General features: G+C 40.8%; 1 protein-coding gene across 6 annotated transcripts in view; it reads left to right on the forward strand.

Moving 5' to 3' along the window:
- tmem68 (transmembrane protein 68) overlaps positions 1–16639 on the forward strand; it is a 65797-nt gene that overhangs the window by 6505 nt on the left and 42653 nt on the right. For all 6 annotated transcript variants that reach the window (XR_013077904.1, XR_013077902.1, XR_013077903.1 and 3 more), the window contains exon 4: positions 126–225. Coding sequence is in view for 3 of the 6 variants with exons in the window: in XM_076745930.1 (XP_076602045.1) it covers positions 126–225 (100 nt within the window). In the remaining 3 variants the exon portion in view is untranslated. The remainder of the gene's footprint in view (positions 1–125; positions 226–16639) is intronic.

Raw genomic sequence — 16639 nt, forward strand, 5'->3', positions numbered from 1 at the left:
CAAGTCTTATTATGGCTTCTACTTAGATACTTCTAGATACTGTTAGGAACCTTCCTAAAAAAAAAAAAAAAAAAAAAAACTATTCACCTGCAAACCTTATCTTTCCTGATGTTTTCTTCTAACAGAGGAAGAACCAGCTAAGGGAAGCTTACTGCAACAACCTGTGGGATGGAGCCAGGAAGACCCTGGCTACTCTGTGGGATGGACATGGAGCCATATGGCATGGTAAGACACCATGGCCTTCATTTGTAGGACTGCTATCACCATAAAAGAAAAGGAAAAGGAGAAACCTATTCAAATTCAAATTCAAATATCTTTAATTGTCATTACACAGGTACAACAAAATTGAGGTCGAACTCTCATATCAATGCTATTTAAAGGACATAAAAGATACAATACAACAAACACAGGCACATTCTAATTTAAATAAGATAAAAACTCTAATATATATATCCATGAGGAGAATTAAAAAAAGACTATTCCAGGAGTATTTATCTGTGTTTGGCATTGTTCATTGCAGTAATGGCTCTGGGGTAAAAACTGTTCCTGAGTCTGTTTGTTTTGCTGCTGATGGCCCTGAACCGCCTCCCTGAGGGTAGCAATTCAAAGAGGTGATGGCCAGAGTGGGATGAGTCTTTGAGGATGCTTTGGGCCCTCTTTAGGCAGCGGCTGTTGTATATTTCCTCCAGGGAAGGGAGAGGACGTCCGCGGATTTTTTAGGCGGTGTTAATCACCCTCTGGAGCCCTTTCCTTTCAGCAGCAGTGCAACTGCTGAACCACAGTGTGATGCCGTAACTCAGCACCGACCCAATGGAGCTCCGGTAAAAGGACACCAGCAGTCTGTCTGTGAGGCTGTTTTTCCTTAGTGTCCTCAGGAGATACAACCTCTGTTGCGCCTTCTTTTGTGTTGCTTTCGTGTTTACTGACCAGGTCAGGTCCTGCATGATGTGGGTGCCCAGGAATCTGAAGTCTGAAATCCTCTCCACACTGTCTCCATTTATGCATACTGTTTCCGGTTTATTTCTCCTGAAATCAATGATCAGTTCTTTGGTTTTGGATGTGTTGAGAATCAGGTTGTTCTCTGCACACCATGCTACCATCCGCTGGATCTCCTCCCTGTATGCCCTCTCATCTCCTGTTATTCCCCTCCTGTTATTAGCCCCACAACAGTAGTGTCCTCAGCAAACTTGATGATGGCTTTACTCAGGTGGATGGAAGTACAGTCGTGTGTAGTGTACAGTAGGGGGCTCAGCACACAGTCCTGTGGGGAGCCAGTGCTGAGCTTCAATACTGAGGAGAGATGGGGACCTACTCTGACTCTCAGGGGGCAATTTGACAGAAAGTCTTTGATCCAGTAGCAGATCTGTTGTGAGAGTCCCAAGTCCTGAAGTTTTGTCACCAGTCTGTTGGAATGATGGTGTTAAAAGCGGAACTGAATTCGAGGAAGAGCACCCTAGCATAGCTCCCCCTTTGTTCCAGATGTGACAGTGTTGTATGAAGAGCTGTGGCTATGGCATCCTCTGTAGACCGGTTTCTTCTGTAGGCAAATTGATGTGTGTTGATTGTGGATGGCAGGCTTGTAGTGATGTGATTCCAGACCAGTTTCTCAAAGCACTTCATGATGGTGGGTGTAAGAGCCACTGGACGGTAATCGTTGAGACAGCTTGGTTTTCTTCGGTATGGGAATGATTGTAGAGGACTTCAGACAGGGTGGGATTGTGCACTGGGACAGGGACTGGTTGAATATATCAGTGAAGACACCAGCCATTTGGTGTGCGCAGTCCCTCAGCACCCTCCCCGTCACACCATCCGGCCCAGCAGCTTTCCTTGGGTTCACCGCCCGCAGTATGCTCCTCACCACATGCTCCTGCTGGCTGCTGGGAGCTGGACGTTGTAGTCTGTCTCTTGACTCGACCTCAAAAGTCAATAACATTATTTGACATGCTCACTGGAACACATTTCTGTGTAATGTTCATCCAGATTACATCCAACATAGGTGTGTTTTAAGCACTTTAGCAATTAGTGTTTTGTGTGGTATGAGTAGGCTGGCAAGACATAGCTGCTTTGTTACATTGCGTTATGTTACAGTGCAGGCAAGACATGCCTGCTTTGCCACATTACGTTATGTTACAATGCAAGCTTATTTTTCAGTTGCTGATCAATCAGGAAGTGGTGAAATGATAACGATTTGTTAGGTTCCCTACATTCATACCACATGCAACCTGGAACACATTCATTCATTCATTCATTCATTCATCTTCTATACCCGCGTATCCCTTTCGGGGTTGCGGGGGGCTGGAGCCTATCCCAGCTGGCAATGGGCGAGAGGTGGGGGTACACCCTGAACCGGTCGCCAGCCGATTGCAGGGCAACATAGACAGACATACAGACATACAACCATTCACACTCACACTCACACCTATGGACAATTTAGAGTCACAAATTAACCTAATGAGCATGTTTTTGGTCTGTGGGAGGAAGCCGGAGTGCCCGGAGAGAACCCACGCATGCCTGGAACATGTAAGTGCGACATTATCCTTTTATAATGTAACAGGTCCAAAGCTGAGGACCCGTAAAAAGATAAGGTTCCTGTAAAGGAGAATAAATGAGATAGGCCACAGCGCTTCCTTTTAATACAGCTTCCCTCAGCATAATTTATTAACAAAATTTCAACATTGATCACCTGTTTTTCTGTATTTTGTTCCCCATATTCAATTATTTCATCAATACAGAGGTCCACAGTATCAAAAATCAAACAAAAACACACATTACAATTAGCCACAGTCACTTTCAAATTGGTTCACAACTATAGGGGAATTACCTCTAAATTAATGTTGCATTCGTTAATAAGAGTAGGGGCACCAACCTTCTTCAGCTAAGAAGGATTTTGTATATCATATCTTGTAATGCTGATGTAGTGAACGAATGAACCAACAGTAGATCAGTCTGACAATCTAAGGCGTAAACTCTCAGTACAGGGATTGCTTATATCCTGCTAAAAAGGACGCCGTCTGACAACAACTTGCATGAAAAAGATTACCTATCAAACACAATAATGAGAGCTGGTGTTGGACAGGGAGCTGAGGATCTTCGGTGTCGGTTACAGACGAGGAATGGCTTCTGATGGTTATTTAACCTGGACCAGCGGGTCAGCAGCAGGCTACAGGTCTTCAGTGCGGTCAGTTAGTTGTTGGCCGTTTAGCAAGGCTTTTGATTACTAATAATAAGATTGAGAAACCATTCGATGGCCGGTTGAAAATGTCTTCAAAATTATTATTACGTGACTAGACTTTAACAACAAAAATAGGAATTATGCGGCTTGGCGTGGCAAGCAAAAATGAAAGTTTCACGTAGAAGATTAGAAAAGTGCGTTTTCTGCAGAATTAAATCAGGCCACTCTGTGTAGTTGTGAGCAGCAACAAAAAGACTGAGAAAACGACGGAGCGGAAAAATACTTGAAACTAAAGACAAAGAACTTACAGAAGCGAATGAACTACTACACATACCAGAACAGAACTTAACACAAACTGGAAGAAAGAAAACTAGACTGGACTGAAAACAAAAACTAGACACACTGAAGTCCGTTGCGCGCGACTAACTTTATTATTGCTCTAGGGCATGTCTAACCAATAGGTCGTCACTCGTGGGATGGTTCGCAGACGCGCAACGTGATTTCATTTCCCAGAGCGAGAATTAATTAATGATTCATATGAGGGCTCAATTGCTTCTCACTATGGTCAATCGAATATATTTTAAATGATCAATTTTCAATGGCACTTCAACAATGACATGCGTGTTCACTACATGCGTTAGACAATTCTTATGAATAATGACAACATTCAACAATAAACATGGTAACATTTCCTAATACTAATACAGTTAAATCAAACATAGAGATTTGGTTAATTTGGTAGGTTAAGCAAAAATAAGGCATTTTTATGAAATGCACAATCTCTTGGTCACTTCAGTTTCCCCTTTCTTTCACAGTAATTTAACCATAGTGCAAAAATTAAAAAAAAAACTAGCACACTGCTGGTAATGACTGTCACTTTAGTCAAGCTGCATGAGCTGAAGACATACAAAACTTACATTTTCAGAATCCTTATATTCAACAATTTAAACTTGAAAACCACTTTAAACCTGTAGCAGCAATAAAATACACATTTCAAAAGAGAGGTTACATAAACAAGAATAATATCTGACCTACAGTGAAATGTGCTGGAGCAAACTAGAAATCTTCTCTTCTCGACAAAAAGTTCACAGTAGTGCCAGTTTGGGCCACTCACGCTGCACAGAAAAAAAACTGACTTGTGTCTATTCATTTACAAAATCATTAAATGTTAACATTTACCTTTACAAAGTCAACCTGACATTTTATTTTAGAATGTAGTTTTACAAGTTCTCTAAACTTCACCAACCTGTAAAGGAGAATAAGTGAGACAGTGACAGTGCTTCCTTTCAGTGCAGCTTCACTCAGCAGAATGAAGAAACAAACAAGTGTCCGTCAACAAGAGAGTCCGTGGTGGGAAGCACAGTGCCACACTGCCTCCTGCTGGCAGCACTGCAATACTCACAGCATTTTCAAAATAAAGCCATTAACAAAATAACATAAAATGTGACCATACATTTTGTGTGCGTCACAATAACAGCAATAACTACCCTGAGAGTGACTTCAGAGGAAAATGGCTGCCATGTGAATATGGTCTATGCAGCACCTCAGTATCAAAAAAGAATTGTAATTACTTGTAAACTCATACCTATTCATTGATATATATAGTGCCATTAGACAATCCCTGTAAAGAACAAAGTCAAGCATTTGGAACTGTTGTATTCGCACATGTAGGAGCCACCTAGTCTCAGTGACGTGCATGACCACTTGCTACGACTACAGAGGTGCCTTGTGCACACAGGGACACTGCATGGAGCCAGGTGTCCTCAACTATGTCCTCATGGGGAAACATTGACCATACATTATCCAGCCATATACTAGATTTTGCCCTAGTCTTGTTATACAAATAGTTATTTCAGTCAGTCAGTCAGATATACTCAATGTGGAGAATTTAGACTTAGACTTAGACTTTCACTGTATTGATTCCAATTTGGGGAATTATTTTGTTGGAGCAGCACTTTAAACATACACATAAACATAAAATATGTACAATAAAGAAGAATAAGGGTGAGTAATGAAAACTAAAAGAAGAATGTTCTCAAAAAATACAACTACGCATATAAACATGGAATAATAGCAATTGTTAAAAATATAACTCTCTCTCTATCTCTCTCTCTCTCTCTCTCTCTCTCTCTCTATATATATATATATATATGTATATATGTATATGTATATACATGTGTGTGTATATATACATATATATGTGTATATATGTATGTGTGTGTGTGTGTATATATATGTATATATGTATATATAGTTTCACTACACAGCATTAAAACACAAGATAATAAATAAAGACAGACATTAATATCATATGCATCAAGAGGCTACATTCAGTCTTTGAAATGTATTAGGTGGAAATGGAGTGTGAGATGGACAGCTGGATTGAGTGCTGTCAATTACCAGTTGATCTTTGGTCACAAGCTTTGGGTTGTAACAGAAAGAATTGGATTGCAAATCTGCATGGTCAAAATGGGTTTCCTCCATAGGCTGGCTGAGCTCACTCTTAGAGATAGGGTGAGGAGCTGAAACATTTGGAGGGAGTTCAGCGAAGAGCCACTGCTCCTTTGTGTCAAAAGGGGGCAGATGAGGTGGTTTGAGCATCAGGATGCCTCCTAGCCACCTCCCCTTGGAGGTTTTCTGGGCACATCCAACTGCAAGAGACCCTGGGGAAGACCCAGAACACTCTGGAGGGATTGTAAACATCTTACCTGGCCAGGGAACACCTTGGGATCCCCCAAGAGGAGCAGGAAAACATTGCTGGGGAGGAACACTTGGACTGCCTTTTTTTTAACCTTCGTCCACTGCGAGGGGCCCAGCCCTGGATTGGCAGAAGAAAACGGGTGAATGGATGGGTAGCAGAAATAACTTGCTGTGCAGATTTCTGGTGTTTCTCAGGGTTTGTACAAAGTCTTGAATGTTTGGGAAAAGTTTTCAAGGATTTTTTAACCTTTTTTTGGTTTGCTAAGATTTGTGTAAACCAAAAATCATTTAATATTTGAAATGAAGCGATACCATCATAATTTGTTTGTTGTCTCCTGGCTAAAATGGATGAATGAATGAATGAACTGAAGCCAGTACCCCAGATGTCTGATTTCATACCATGCCTGTGTTCCCACGCATCTAGAAAACAGTTGACCAATTTTAAAGTCATGGAAAATGCTTGGAAAATTAGAGGAAAAGTAAAGTGTCCTGGAAAATCTTGTGTTGTCCTGGAAAATAATTTCAGCATTCCTCATATTTTACTTTAGCTGAGATTGAACTTTTAGGCCATCTATCAGAGCTCCCCAAAACGGTTAATATTGCCATCTGAAAGCCTAAGTTATGTTCAGGACCATGTTCTAATGGTAGTTTATCATCAAGAATGATTTGAAATGGCGTCTCTCTTAAATTGTTAAAATACTGTGAACACATCCCCAAGTCATGTCACATGATAGCATGTGCAGGCTGGATGAGATTGCATTTTAAGTGACCAAACTCAGAATAATGCAAGTTAAATTATCCTTCAGCTGTTTAATATTAATCACGGCTGACTGGTAACTGTGGTGGTTACTATCAGGTTTATAGCTTAACATTGACTTCTTTCCAACTTGTTCAAAACAGTTTAATGTTAAATTGGTTAGCATGTTTGATTCAGTTGCTAAAGTTGACAAGCTTGCAAGCGTGTTTTGCCTTCCAAGGTTTAAAGGTTCTAAATATGAGATTTTGAACATTATAATAGCAGCAAAAAACTATTTGCAATATCAGAATCAGAATCAGAAAAAGCTTTATTGCCAAGTACGCTTTTACACATACGAGGAATTTTTTCTGGTGAAATTGGTGCATGACACATCTACTAAAATAAGAGCATAAAATATAACAATTTAAATATATATGCACAAGTCTGTTTATGTTGTTGCTATTTACCGAAAACACAGTCTGTTTTCCAGAAAGAAGTCCAAGTTGAGCGTTAATGTAACGCATAGAGTTGTATTTATATCAGTCAATGTCACAGAATGAGTCCAAGGTGGAATGTGAAGAGTGTCAGGGGGGGTTCTGGGCCTTGTTGATAAGGCTGACAGCAGACGGGAAAAAACTGTTCTTGTGGCGTGAGGTTTTGGTCCTGATGGACCGCAGCCTCCTGCCAGAGGGGAGTGACTCAAAGAGTTTGTGTCCGGGGTGAGAGGGATCAGCCACAATCTTTTCTGCACGCCTCAGGGTCCTGGAGGCGTACAGGTCCTGAAGAGATGGGAGATTGCAGCCAATCACCTTCTCTGCAGACCGAATGACACACTGCAGTCTGCCCTTGTCCTTGGCGGTGGCAGCAGCGTACCAGACAGTGATGGAGGAGGTGAGGATGGACTCGATGATGGCTGTGTAGAAGTGCACCATCATAGTCTTTGGCAGGCTGAATTTCTTCAGCTGCCGTAGGAAGTACATCCTCTGCTGTGCTTTCCTGATGAGGGAGCCGATGTTCGGCTCCCACTTGAGGTCCTGGGAGATGATAGTTCCCAGGAAGCGGAAAGACTCCACAGTGTCAATAGTGGAGTCACAGAGGGTGATGGGGGCGGGTGAGGCTGAGTTCTTCCTGTAGTCCACAACCATCTCCACTGTCTTTAGAGCATTGAGCTCCAGGTTGTTCTGATTGCACCAGGTCACCAGATGGTCAACCTCCCACCTGTAGGCGGACTCGTCGCCATCAGAGATGAGTCCGATGAGGGTGGTGTGGTCCGCAAACTTCAGGAGCTTGACAGACTGGTGACTGGAGGTGCAGCTGTTCGTGTACAGGGAAAAGAGCAGAGGAGAAAGAACACAGCCCTGGGGGGATCCGGTGCTGATGGTCTTAGCGTCGGAGAAGTGTATAAATGTATAGTGGAGTAATCCTAAGCAGAGAATGACATCACACTAATGTGTGTGTTGTAAATCAATCTTGTCTGGATTGTTTTGGTAGCTGGCCTGGACATGTAAGTGCATGTAAATCCCTCCCCATGAAACTGATGGCCCCCCTGCATTTATAAAGAAACTAAGGTTATGTTCAGACTGTAGGCTAATCAGATTTGTTTCTTTAATATCTTAATTATCTTTAATACACACTGTCTGAACTGTTTTTTGCAAGTGAACAGATGCATTTAGGTATTTGCGTAGGTTTTAAGTTAAATTTAATCTAGTCTGAAGTTCAGTCATTCGTCCATAGGCAAAATTTCAGGATGGTCAGGTGTTATTGGTGTTCAGGCAGCCGTGGTTGATATAATTCACAACCAAAAAAAGGTATTCAGGTTGTAAATTAATGATGACAATGAGGTATTTTATTTGCATAACTTGCCAAGCATAGAGCACAAAGGGCTGTCCAGAACAGGCTAAATAGAAGACAGTGACTGAATTCTGTAAAATTAAATATGGTCATCATTTGGCTTCAAGGTGTGTGGCTTTTTTGTTTGTATCTGAAGAGCAAAACAAGGTTGTAAATTCAAACTTGTCCATTTTCCCTAATCCATGTATTGTTCTTTGAGTTTTGTTCCAAAGCCAAATTTGACAAACTAAACTGTTCTATAGCCAGAACAGAAAAATGAAACAAAAGTACTTAATTTTTCTATTTCAAAACCAAAACCGAAAAATCAAGTCTTTGTGTGATATTGGAAATCCCAGGGAATCTCAGGAAAGTGAGAAGGTGTAGGGGCAACATTTCAATGTGTTCCACAGCGCTGGAGAATCATTTGTTTTGACTTTAGACTTCAGACTTAGACTTAACACTGTTTCTTTATTGATCCCAATTCGGGAAATTATTTTGTTGCAGTAGCAATTAAACATACAGACAAACACAGAATGTATACAGGAATTGCTTAAAAAAAAAAAAAGTAACAAAATGTGACAAAAAAATATATACAGGAATAACAGCAGTGAATGTAACTAAATTTATAGTTCTGTAATGTGTATTATAATGTATAATACATATTATATTACATAATAATAAGAATGTAATAATAATAATAATAGATATACAATATAGCTAAGTATATAAACAAGTATTTACAGTAAAAAATTGTGCAGTTTTAGATAAATAAATGTAAACCGTAGACCGTATGTGCAATATTGCAGTAGTGCAGATAATATGTAAAATATTGAGGTTTGTGAGGTTGGTGGATTAACTGTTTAAGTTGCTATTGTACAGTGTGATGGCTTGAGGCAGGAATGATATCCTGAAGCGGTCCTTGTGACAGCAAAGCTGGAGCAGTCTATGAAATAGAGCCTGCTCATCACCTTCTTGTAAACAGCGTTGATGTTAGATTTCCAGTTCAGTCTGTTGTCGAGGTGCACTCCAAGGTATTTGTAATCCTCCGCCACTCGTCCATCCTTTATACACCCCACCACTGTTGAGTCCTCCGAAAACTTCTATAGGTGGCACGATGAAGAGTTGTACTGAAAGTCTGAGGTGCGCAAGGTGAAGAGAAAAGGAGACAGAACAGTCCCCTGTGGTGCCACTGTACTACTTTCCGCAGTCAGTTTAGTTTAGTTTAGTTTAGTTTAGTTTAGTTTAGTTTAGTTTAGTTTAGTTTAGTTTAGTTTACTTAGCACACATTAACATCAATGGTGCAAGAAGGGAACAAAGCCCAATGGGCTTGTACAAGAGTTCCACCCCTTTCAACAATCACAATCAAATCAGATTTATAAGGCTAACAAATAAACTATAGCAAATAAGGGGACAAATTACATAAATAATCAGAGATAGATGGAAAAAGATGTTGTAGATACATGTGGTAGATAGAAAAACTATGAGAAGCAATGGAGAGGACAGGTAATGATTAGATGATTCATGAGAAGATAAGATGTTTTTTAAGCTGCTTTTTAAAGAGTGAGTGGGATGTTATGGATCGTAATAGGGGAGGTAAGACATTCCATAATGCAGGGCCTCTATAAGACATATTAAATTGATGATGTGATGTGCGGGTAAAGGGTAAAGATAGGTTATTATTGTTGCTGTGTCTAGTACAATATGAATGTATGTCAGATGAGTGAGTAAAGAAAGTTTGAAAACTTTCAGGGAGATCTTGGTTTCTGTAAATAATCTTGTGAATGAACAAACATGTCTGGTAGATATTAAATTTGTGAATGGGCAAAATAGAAAAATGTAATAATAAACAATAATAATAAAAAGTGGAGCTGATGGAGCATATGTTAGAATGTGAGATGAATCTTAAGGACCGCTTCTGAATGATGAATGATTTCTTGAGATGGTTGGGATATGAAGCTGCCCAGACCAGATTGCAGTAGTTCAAATGAGGAAACAAAAAGCTATAGTATAATGTTAAATGAGCAGAAGGATGAATTAGAGGACACACTTTTCTTAATATGCCCACCATCTTTGTGGACCTTTTGCAAACCAGGTCTATGTGATTTGACCAGTTAAGTCCTTCATCCACATAATTCCCAAAAATTTGGTAACTTTTACTTGCATGATTTCTGATCCATTAATGAATACTTTTGCTTGTTCTTTGGGGTAAGACTTGTTTATGTTGCAAAAGATCACAAAAGTTACATTTGTAGGGGAATTACCTCTAAATTAATGTTACATTCGTTAATATTACTCGGGGCACCAACCTTCGTCAGCTAAGAAGGATTTTGTATATTATATCTGTTAAAGCTGATGTAGAGAACGAATGTATCGACAGTAGATCAGTCTGATAATCTAAGGCGTAAACTCTCAGTACAGGGATTGCTTATATCCAGCTCAAAAGGACACCGTCTGACAACGACTTGTATGCAAAAGATTATTTATTAAACACAATAATGAAATGAATATGGATCATGAATAATGCAAAGATTATATGGATGAGATAAATTAACACAAACACTGCACAGAGGAACTTATGGCAAGAGGATGGTAAAATGAGTTTGGCGATAGTGAGAAGTAGGTTTTAAAGGGAAATGGGGACGCGAATATAAAGTTAATTTGTTGAATGAACGATTTAGAGAATTTAGACAAATTAACAATATCTCAACCTCACGGACCAACTCTTATTCAAAACCGCTTAAATATGCCTACTTTGTCAGCGATGTTCCTGTAGATGTCTGCTCCGAACTAACATGAAGAGGCTCCACGCCGTGGTCTGTCGCTCTGGCCCGTACAGCAGTCTGCAGGACGAATCAAGCGAACCGCTGATGAGAGCTGGTGTTGGACAGGGATGTCTCGGGAGCTGAGGGTCTTCGGTGTCGGTTACAGACGAGGAACGGCTTCTGATGGTTCTTTAACCCGGACCAGCGGGTCAGCAGCAGGCTACAGGTCTTCGGTGCGGTCAGTTAGTTGTTGGCCGTTTGGCAAGGCTTTTGATTACTAATAATAAGATTGAGAAACTCTTCGATGGCCGGTCGAAAATGTCTTCAAAATTATTATTACGTGACTAGACTTTAACAACAAAAATAGAAATTATGCGGCTTGGCGTGGCGAGCAAAAATGAAAGTTTCACGAAGATTAGAAAAGTGCGTTTTCTGCAGAATTAAATCAGGCCACTCTGTGTAATTGTGAGCAGCAGATGACAGTACAGTTAAATCAATCATTGAAATTTGGTTAATTTGGTAGGTTAAGCAAAAAGGCACACAGACATACAGAACAGTTTGCTTCAGGAATGTTTAATTTACAACCCATCAGCATTATCTGGTTTGAAGATTCCTTTGAGACATGGCATTCGTCCATCCAGGCAGTTTTATTGTCCTTAACTCCCATGGGCTATCAAGAAAGAGTTAGCACCTCCATGAGAACGTCTTGACCAAGTGTAAATTAGAAGTAAAAGTGTTGTCAGTGACTCTTGTTGCCCTGAAAGAGTGTGATAAGAGGTCTCTAAACCAGACATCCTGTCTCTGCCTGGGTTCACACCTTTCTGTGAACCTTCCAGATGGTCAATAACTCTTAAAAGTCTGATTGTTTTATCACTTCACTTCTCCTGAGCAATGCAAAGAGGTGAGAGAAGGGTCAGCTACAGACCAGTTCTGCTACACATTTCTTCACATTCAGTGTTAATTTTTTCATTAGAAACCATTTGGTAATAGAGGTTAATTCATCATTCACACAATCAATCAAATAATTAAAGTCATTATGAGTTGCTATAAGATTACTGTCATCAGCAAATAATACAGGAAAAAGATGTTTACAAGACATGGCTAAATTGTTTATATAAATCAGAAATAATAAAGGGCCCAGTATTGAGCCCTGGGGCACCCCATGTATGATTCTGGCCTTGGTAGAAGAGTAGCCATTAAGCGATACATATTGTTCTCTGTTTGTTAGGTAGTTTATAAACCAGTTCAGGGCAATATCCTCCACCCCATATCTTTTTAATTTGGAAATCAGAATACTGTGGTTAACAGTATCAAATGCTTTGCTTAGGTCTAAAAAGATCCCAATGGCAAACTTTCTTTTGTCCATGGCAGTTGAAATTATATTAGTTAGCTGAAGTAATGCATGCTCCGTTGAATGTTTTTTACGGAATCCATACTGGTGAGCATATAGGATCTTATTTTCAATTAAGTGCTTGGATGTTCTTGTATAGACTCATTTCTCCAATAATTTTGAGATGCAGGCAGGATGGATATAGGTCTGTCATTTCCAAAATCATCAGTGTCACCTGTTTTGAAAATGGGGAAGACATGCAATTTTAAGATCGAGAGGAATAATTCCAGATTGGAGTGATATAGAAAGAATGTGGGTTAGAGGTTGAATTAAATGATCAGTGGTTTCTTTGATCAAAATGCTTTATGCCATCATGCCCTGGGGCATAATTCTTTAATTCCATGAAGATGTTGAGGACTTCCTGTGTAGTTCGAGTATCAAAGGTATTGAGAGGAGGATATTGCCCCTTGATCATGATACAAGGGTTCTCATTGGTCACCAAAATACTTGATGCCAGATCAGAGCCAACATTAACAAAAAAATTGTTAAAGCCATCAGCTATTTCATTAGGGTTTGATAGGATCCTCTCTTTCCCACGCATCTCTGCAGGTGCAGTTGCAGCTGCTGCTGATTTCTTGCGATTCAACAAATGACTGATGAGGTTCCAGGTTTACTTTATATCATTTGAAGCTTGTGTGAATTTAATGGCATGATACTTTTTTTGCTTTTCTTATATCAGCTATAAATTTGTTTTTGTATTTCTTGTAGGTTTCTATGTTGGCAGGGGTGGAGTTGTAATAGCTTTCCTATAGAGTTTATTTTTTTTACGGGAGCATTTCTTTAGATCTTCAGTAATCCGAGGTCTCCCTTTGGAAGGATTAATTTTAGACTTAGGACTGATCAAAGGAAAAGATGATTCTAGAGTAGAATCAAAAACTTCTATGAACAGGTGATAAGCTGCATCAACATCTTTTAGCCCGAAAACCTCATCCCAAGTGACGTACCCGATGGCTGTTTAGAAGGTTTCCAGGTTATTTCTTGTGAGCTTGCGAAATTTAAGTTGGCCAGGGGAATTGGTGCCTTTAGAATTAGGAGGATCTATAGCAAGAACAATCTGGAATACCAGAAGATGATCTGAAATATCACACATCAATAGACCCGAAGTGATTTCAAAATCCAGAGAATTAAAAAGAATGTTGTCAATTAGTGAGGCTGATGATCTAGTAATACGAGATGGTTTAGTAATTAAAGGATAAAAATTTAGAGAGTAAAGTGTGTTCAGAAAGTCTGTTGTGGATACCAGATCTTCTTTGAGCAAGTTGATATTGAAATCCCCCAATAATGCACACAATTTGTGTTCCTTGTTTATAATTTCTAGAGTATAATGCATCATTAAATGTATTTATATCTGAATTGGGTGGTCTATAAATACATCCGACTATTATGTTTTTTCTAGCTAATGCAATGTCAATAAATACAGATTCCACAAGTGTCTTGTCGAAATCAACACTTAAATCCTTTCTTGTGATGAAATTCTAAGCGTTTGACACATGCAAAGAAGCTCCTCCTCCTGTTCTGTTGTTTCTGCAGGAGTGAGTGGAATTGTAGTTCGACAAAGGATAAAGACTGAGAATATTGTTGTTTAACGATGTTTCAGAAAAAGCTAAAACTGAAAATGAGTGTGACAGGGTTGATAAAGTTTCAGACAATCATAGTTTTTAGACAGACTGCGTATATTCAAGTGAAGAGTAGAAAAGACATTTGTGTCACCCACATGAAACAGATTATTGAGCTGTGTTTCAAGGAAATAATCACACGACAGTTTTGCAGAGTTTGAGTCAATATAATTCATATCAGGATTAAAGAAAGTCTCGTAAATTCCATCATTGTCCATATTGAGCTCAAATGGACTGAATATATGAGCTGTGGCGGCAGTCGTCCCGAAGTTTAAGGGGGAAAAGACAGTAGAGGACATAGAGTAGGAAAAGTTCCATACCTGTGGGGCAGGTCATTTGAGTGAAAAAGAACACTATTGACCATACACTGGTGCAGACAAGGTCCATACCTAAATAAAGTATAATAGATCCTGACGATTGCGGAGGGCCTACTGCAATGACAGGCAAGCGTCCTTCATGTTTTCTCATAGTGTTCCAAATCATTGATCTCTCTTATGACAAGCACCTTTTCTTCCTCCAGTGATGTTCCATTAAGTCTAATGAGGACTTTACAATTCCTTGTCCATGTTGACTTGATCTTTTTTTCTTTCCTGAGTCTGCGGGCTTCTCTGGCAATATCAGCATTTTTTTTTTTTTTTTTTTTGTTAGGTGCTCGTTCAGGTAGACAGTCTCAGACAGAACGTTGCCCAGTCGGAGCAACTGCGGTCTGCCTGTCAGGTAGTCAGTAATCCAGGAGATTGCGGCCGTGTTGACTCCCATCACTCGCAGCTTCTTACTCAGGAGCAGCGGCTGAATGGTAGTGAATGCACTGGAGAAATCAAAGAAAGTGATTCTCACAGTGCTGCTGCTACAATCCAGGTGATAGTGAGCGCATTGCAGCAGGTGTATGATGGCGTCATCCACACCCAGATGGGGTTGGTCCAGTGATGATTTCGCTTGCGGTCGGAGTTGGGCAAGAACCAGCCTCTCCAGCACCTTCATCATGAGCGATGTAAGGGCAACAGGTCGGTAGTCTTTGGGGCCAGATTGAGACTTCTTCTTTGGAACAGGAACCACGCAGGACGTCCTCCACAGCACTGGGACTCTCTGCAGGCTCAGACTCAGGTTGAAGAGGTGTCCCAGGATTATGGACAGCTGGCTGGCTCAGGACTCTGGAACTAATGCTGTCAGGGCCAGCAGCCCAGGTGCAGCATCACCAGTTGTCTTCTTACCTGGCCCGCAGTCAGGTAGGGGATGGTGCTAGTGGAAGGGGTACTGTTCGGGATGATGGGGGATGTGAGAGTTGAGTCCAAGGGAGGGAGGAGAAGGATCACCAGGGATGGTTGAGGGTTGGAGGGAGAAAGCTTGGGCAGAGGGGCTTTGTTGTCTAGAAGTTTTACTAAATGTGACCCGCCACGAGAAAACCAGCAACAAGTCGGCCGGGCGCAAGTTGCGTACAAAGAAAAATCAACAGTAAATTAGCATACTGGCTTTCTTTGGCTATTCACGTGCTTCTGTTCTTTTAAAAGGGAACTTTTTACTTATGCAGCCGCATAATAATCCAATCCCCTTTTTCCTCATAGCCCGGCAGTTTTGAAAAAGACCAATAGAAAAAAAACATAAGCGGAGCAGAGAGACACCAATGGGAGAGTGGAGCGAGAGCACGCCAACTTACCGAAGCAAATTACCGATAGTGAAATAAAACCTGCAACTTGAAGTTCGTCGGTAGCAGAAGGATCTCCTTTGTCAGGAACGTCAGCAGCCGGACTCAAGGACGATCGAATACTTCTGTAGAGTTTCCTGGCAGCGGCCGGCGTCTGTGAAGAAGAAGAAGAAGAATCGGGGGGAGACATGCGGCCGGCGTCTGTGAAGAAGAAGAAGAATCGGGGGGAGACATTCCCCTTTATTCGTCACACACATGCACACTGCACTGCACACAAGGTGAAATTTATCCTCCGCTTTTCACCCATCCTGGTCGTCCCTCCTCCGCGGCAGACCAGGAGCGATGGGCAGCCAGACCGGCGCCCGGGGACCCATCTCGTCGTCACCATTGGTCAGGTGGTGATCTTCTTGCATGTTTTTAGTGGGGGTATATTTTATGGAGGATACCCCAGGGGAGGATACCCCAGGTGAACACGGGGAGAACATGCAAACTCCACACAGAAAGGCCTTTTTCCTCAAGCAGCAGGCACCGAAGGCATGGTGTCGCCTGTCGCCTGCAGCGAGAATCAAACCCGGGACCTTGCTGTGAGGCGACAGTGTTGCCACTGTGCCACCGTGCCACCAAGTTCGTAAACTAAAATGGATTCCATGGTCTAAATCTTGATAAAAACAAAATAAAAGACTAAAATGTGACTTAAACCAACTACAACTTTCAGTTAAGCGACTAAGACAAAACTAAATTAAATGTTATTTTTATTAAGTGACTAAGACTAAAACTAAATTTAATATGAT

The sequence above is a fragment of the Chaetodon auriga genome, chromosome 12, assembly GCF_051107435.1.
Source record: "Chaetodon auriga isolate fChaAug3 chromosome 12, fChaAug3.hap1, whole genome shotgun sequence".
Classification (NCBI taxonomy): Eukaryota; Metazoa; Chordata; class Actinopteri; order Chaetodontiformes; family Chaetodontidae; genus Chaetodon; species Chaetodon auriga.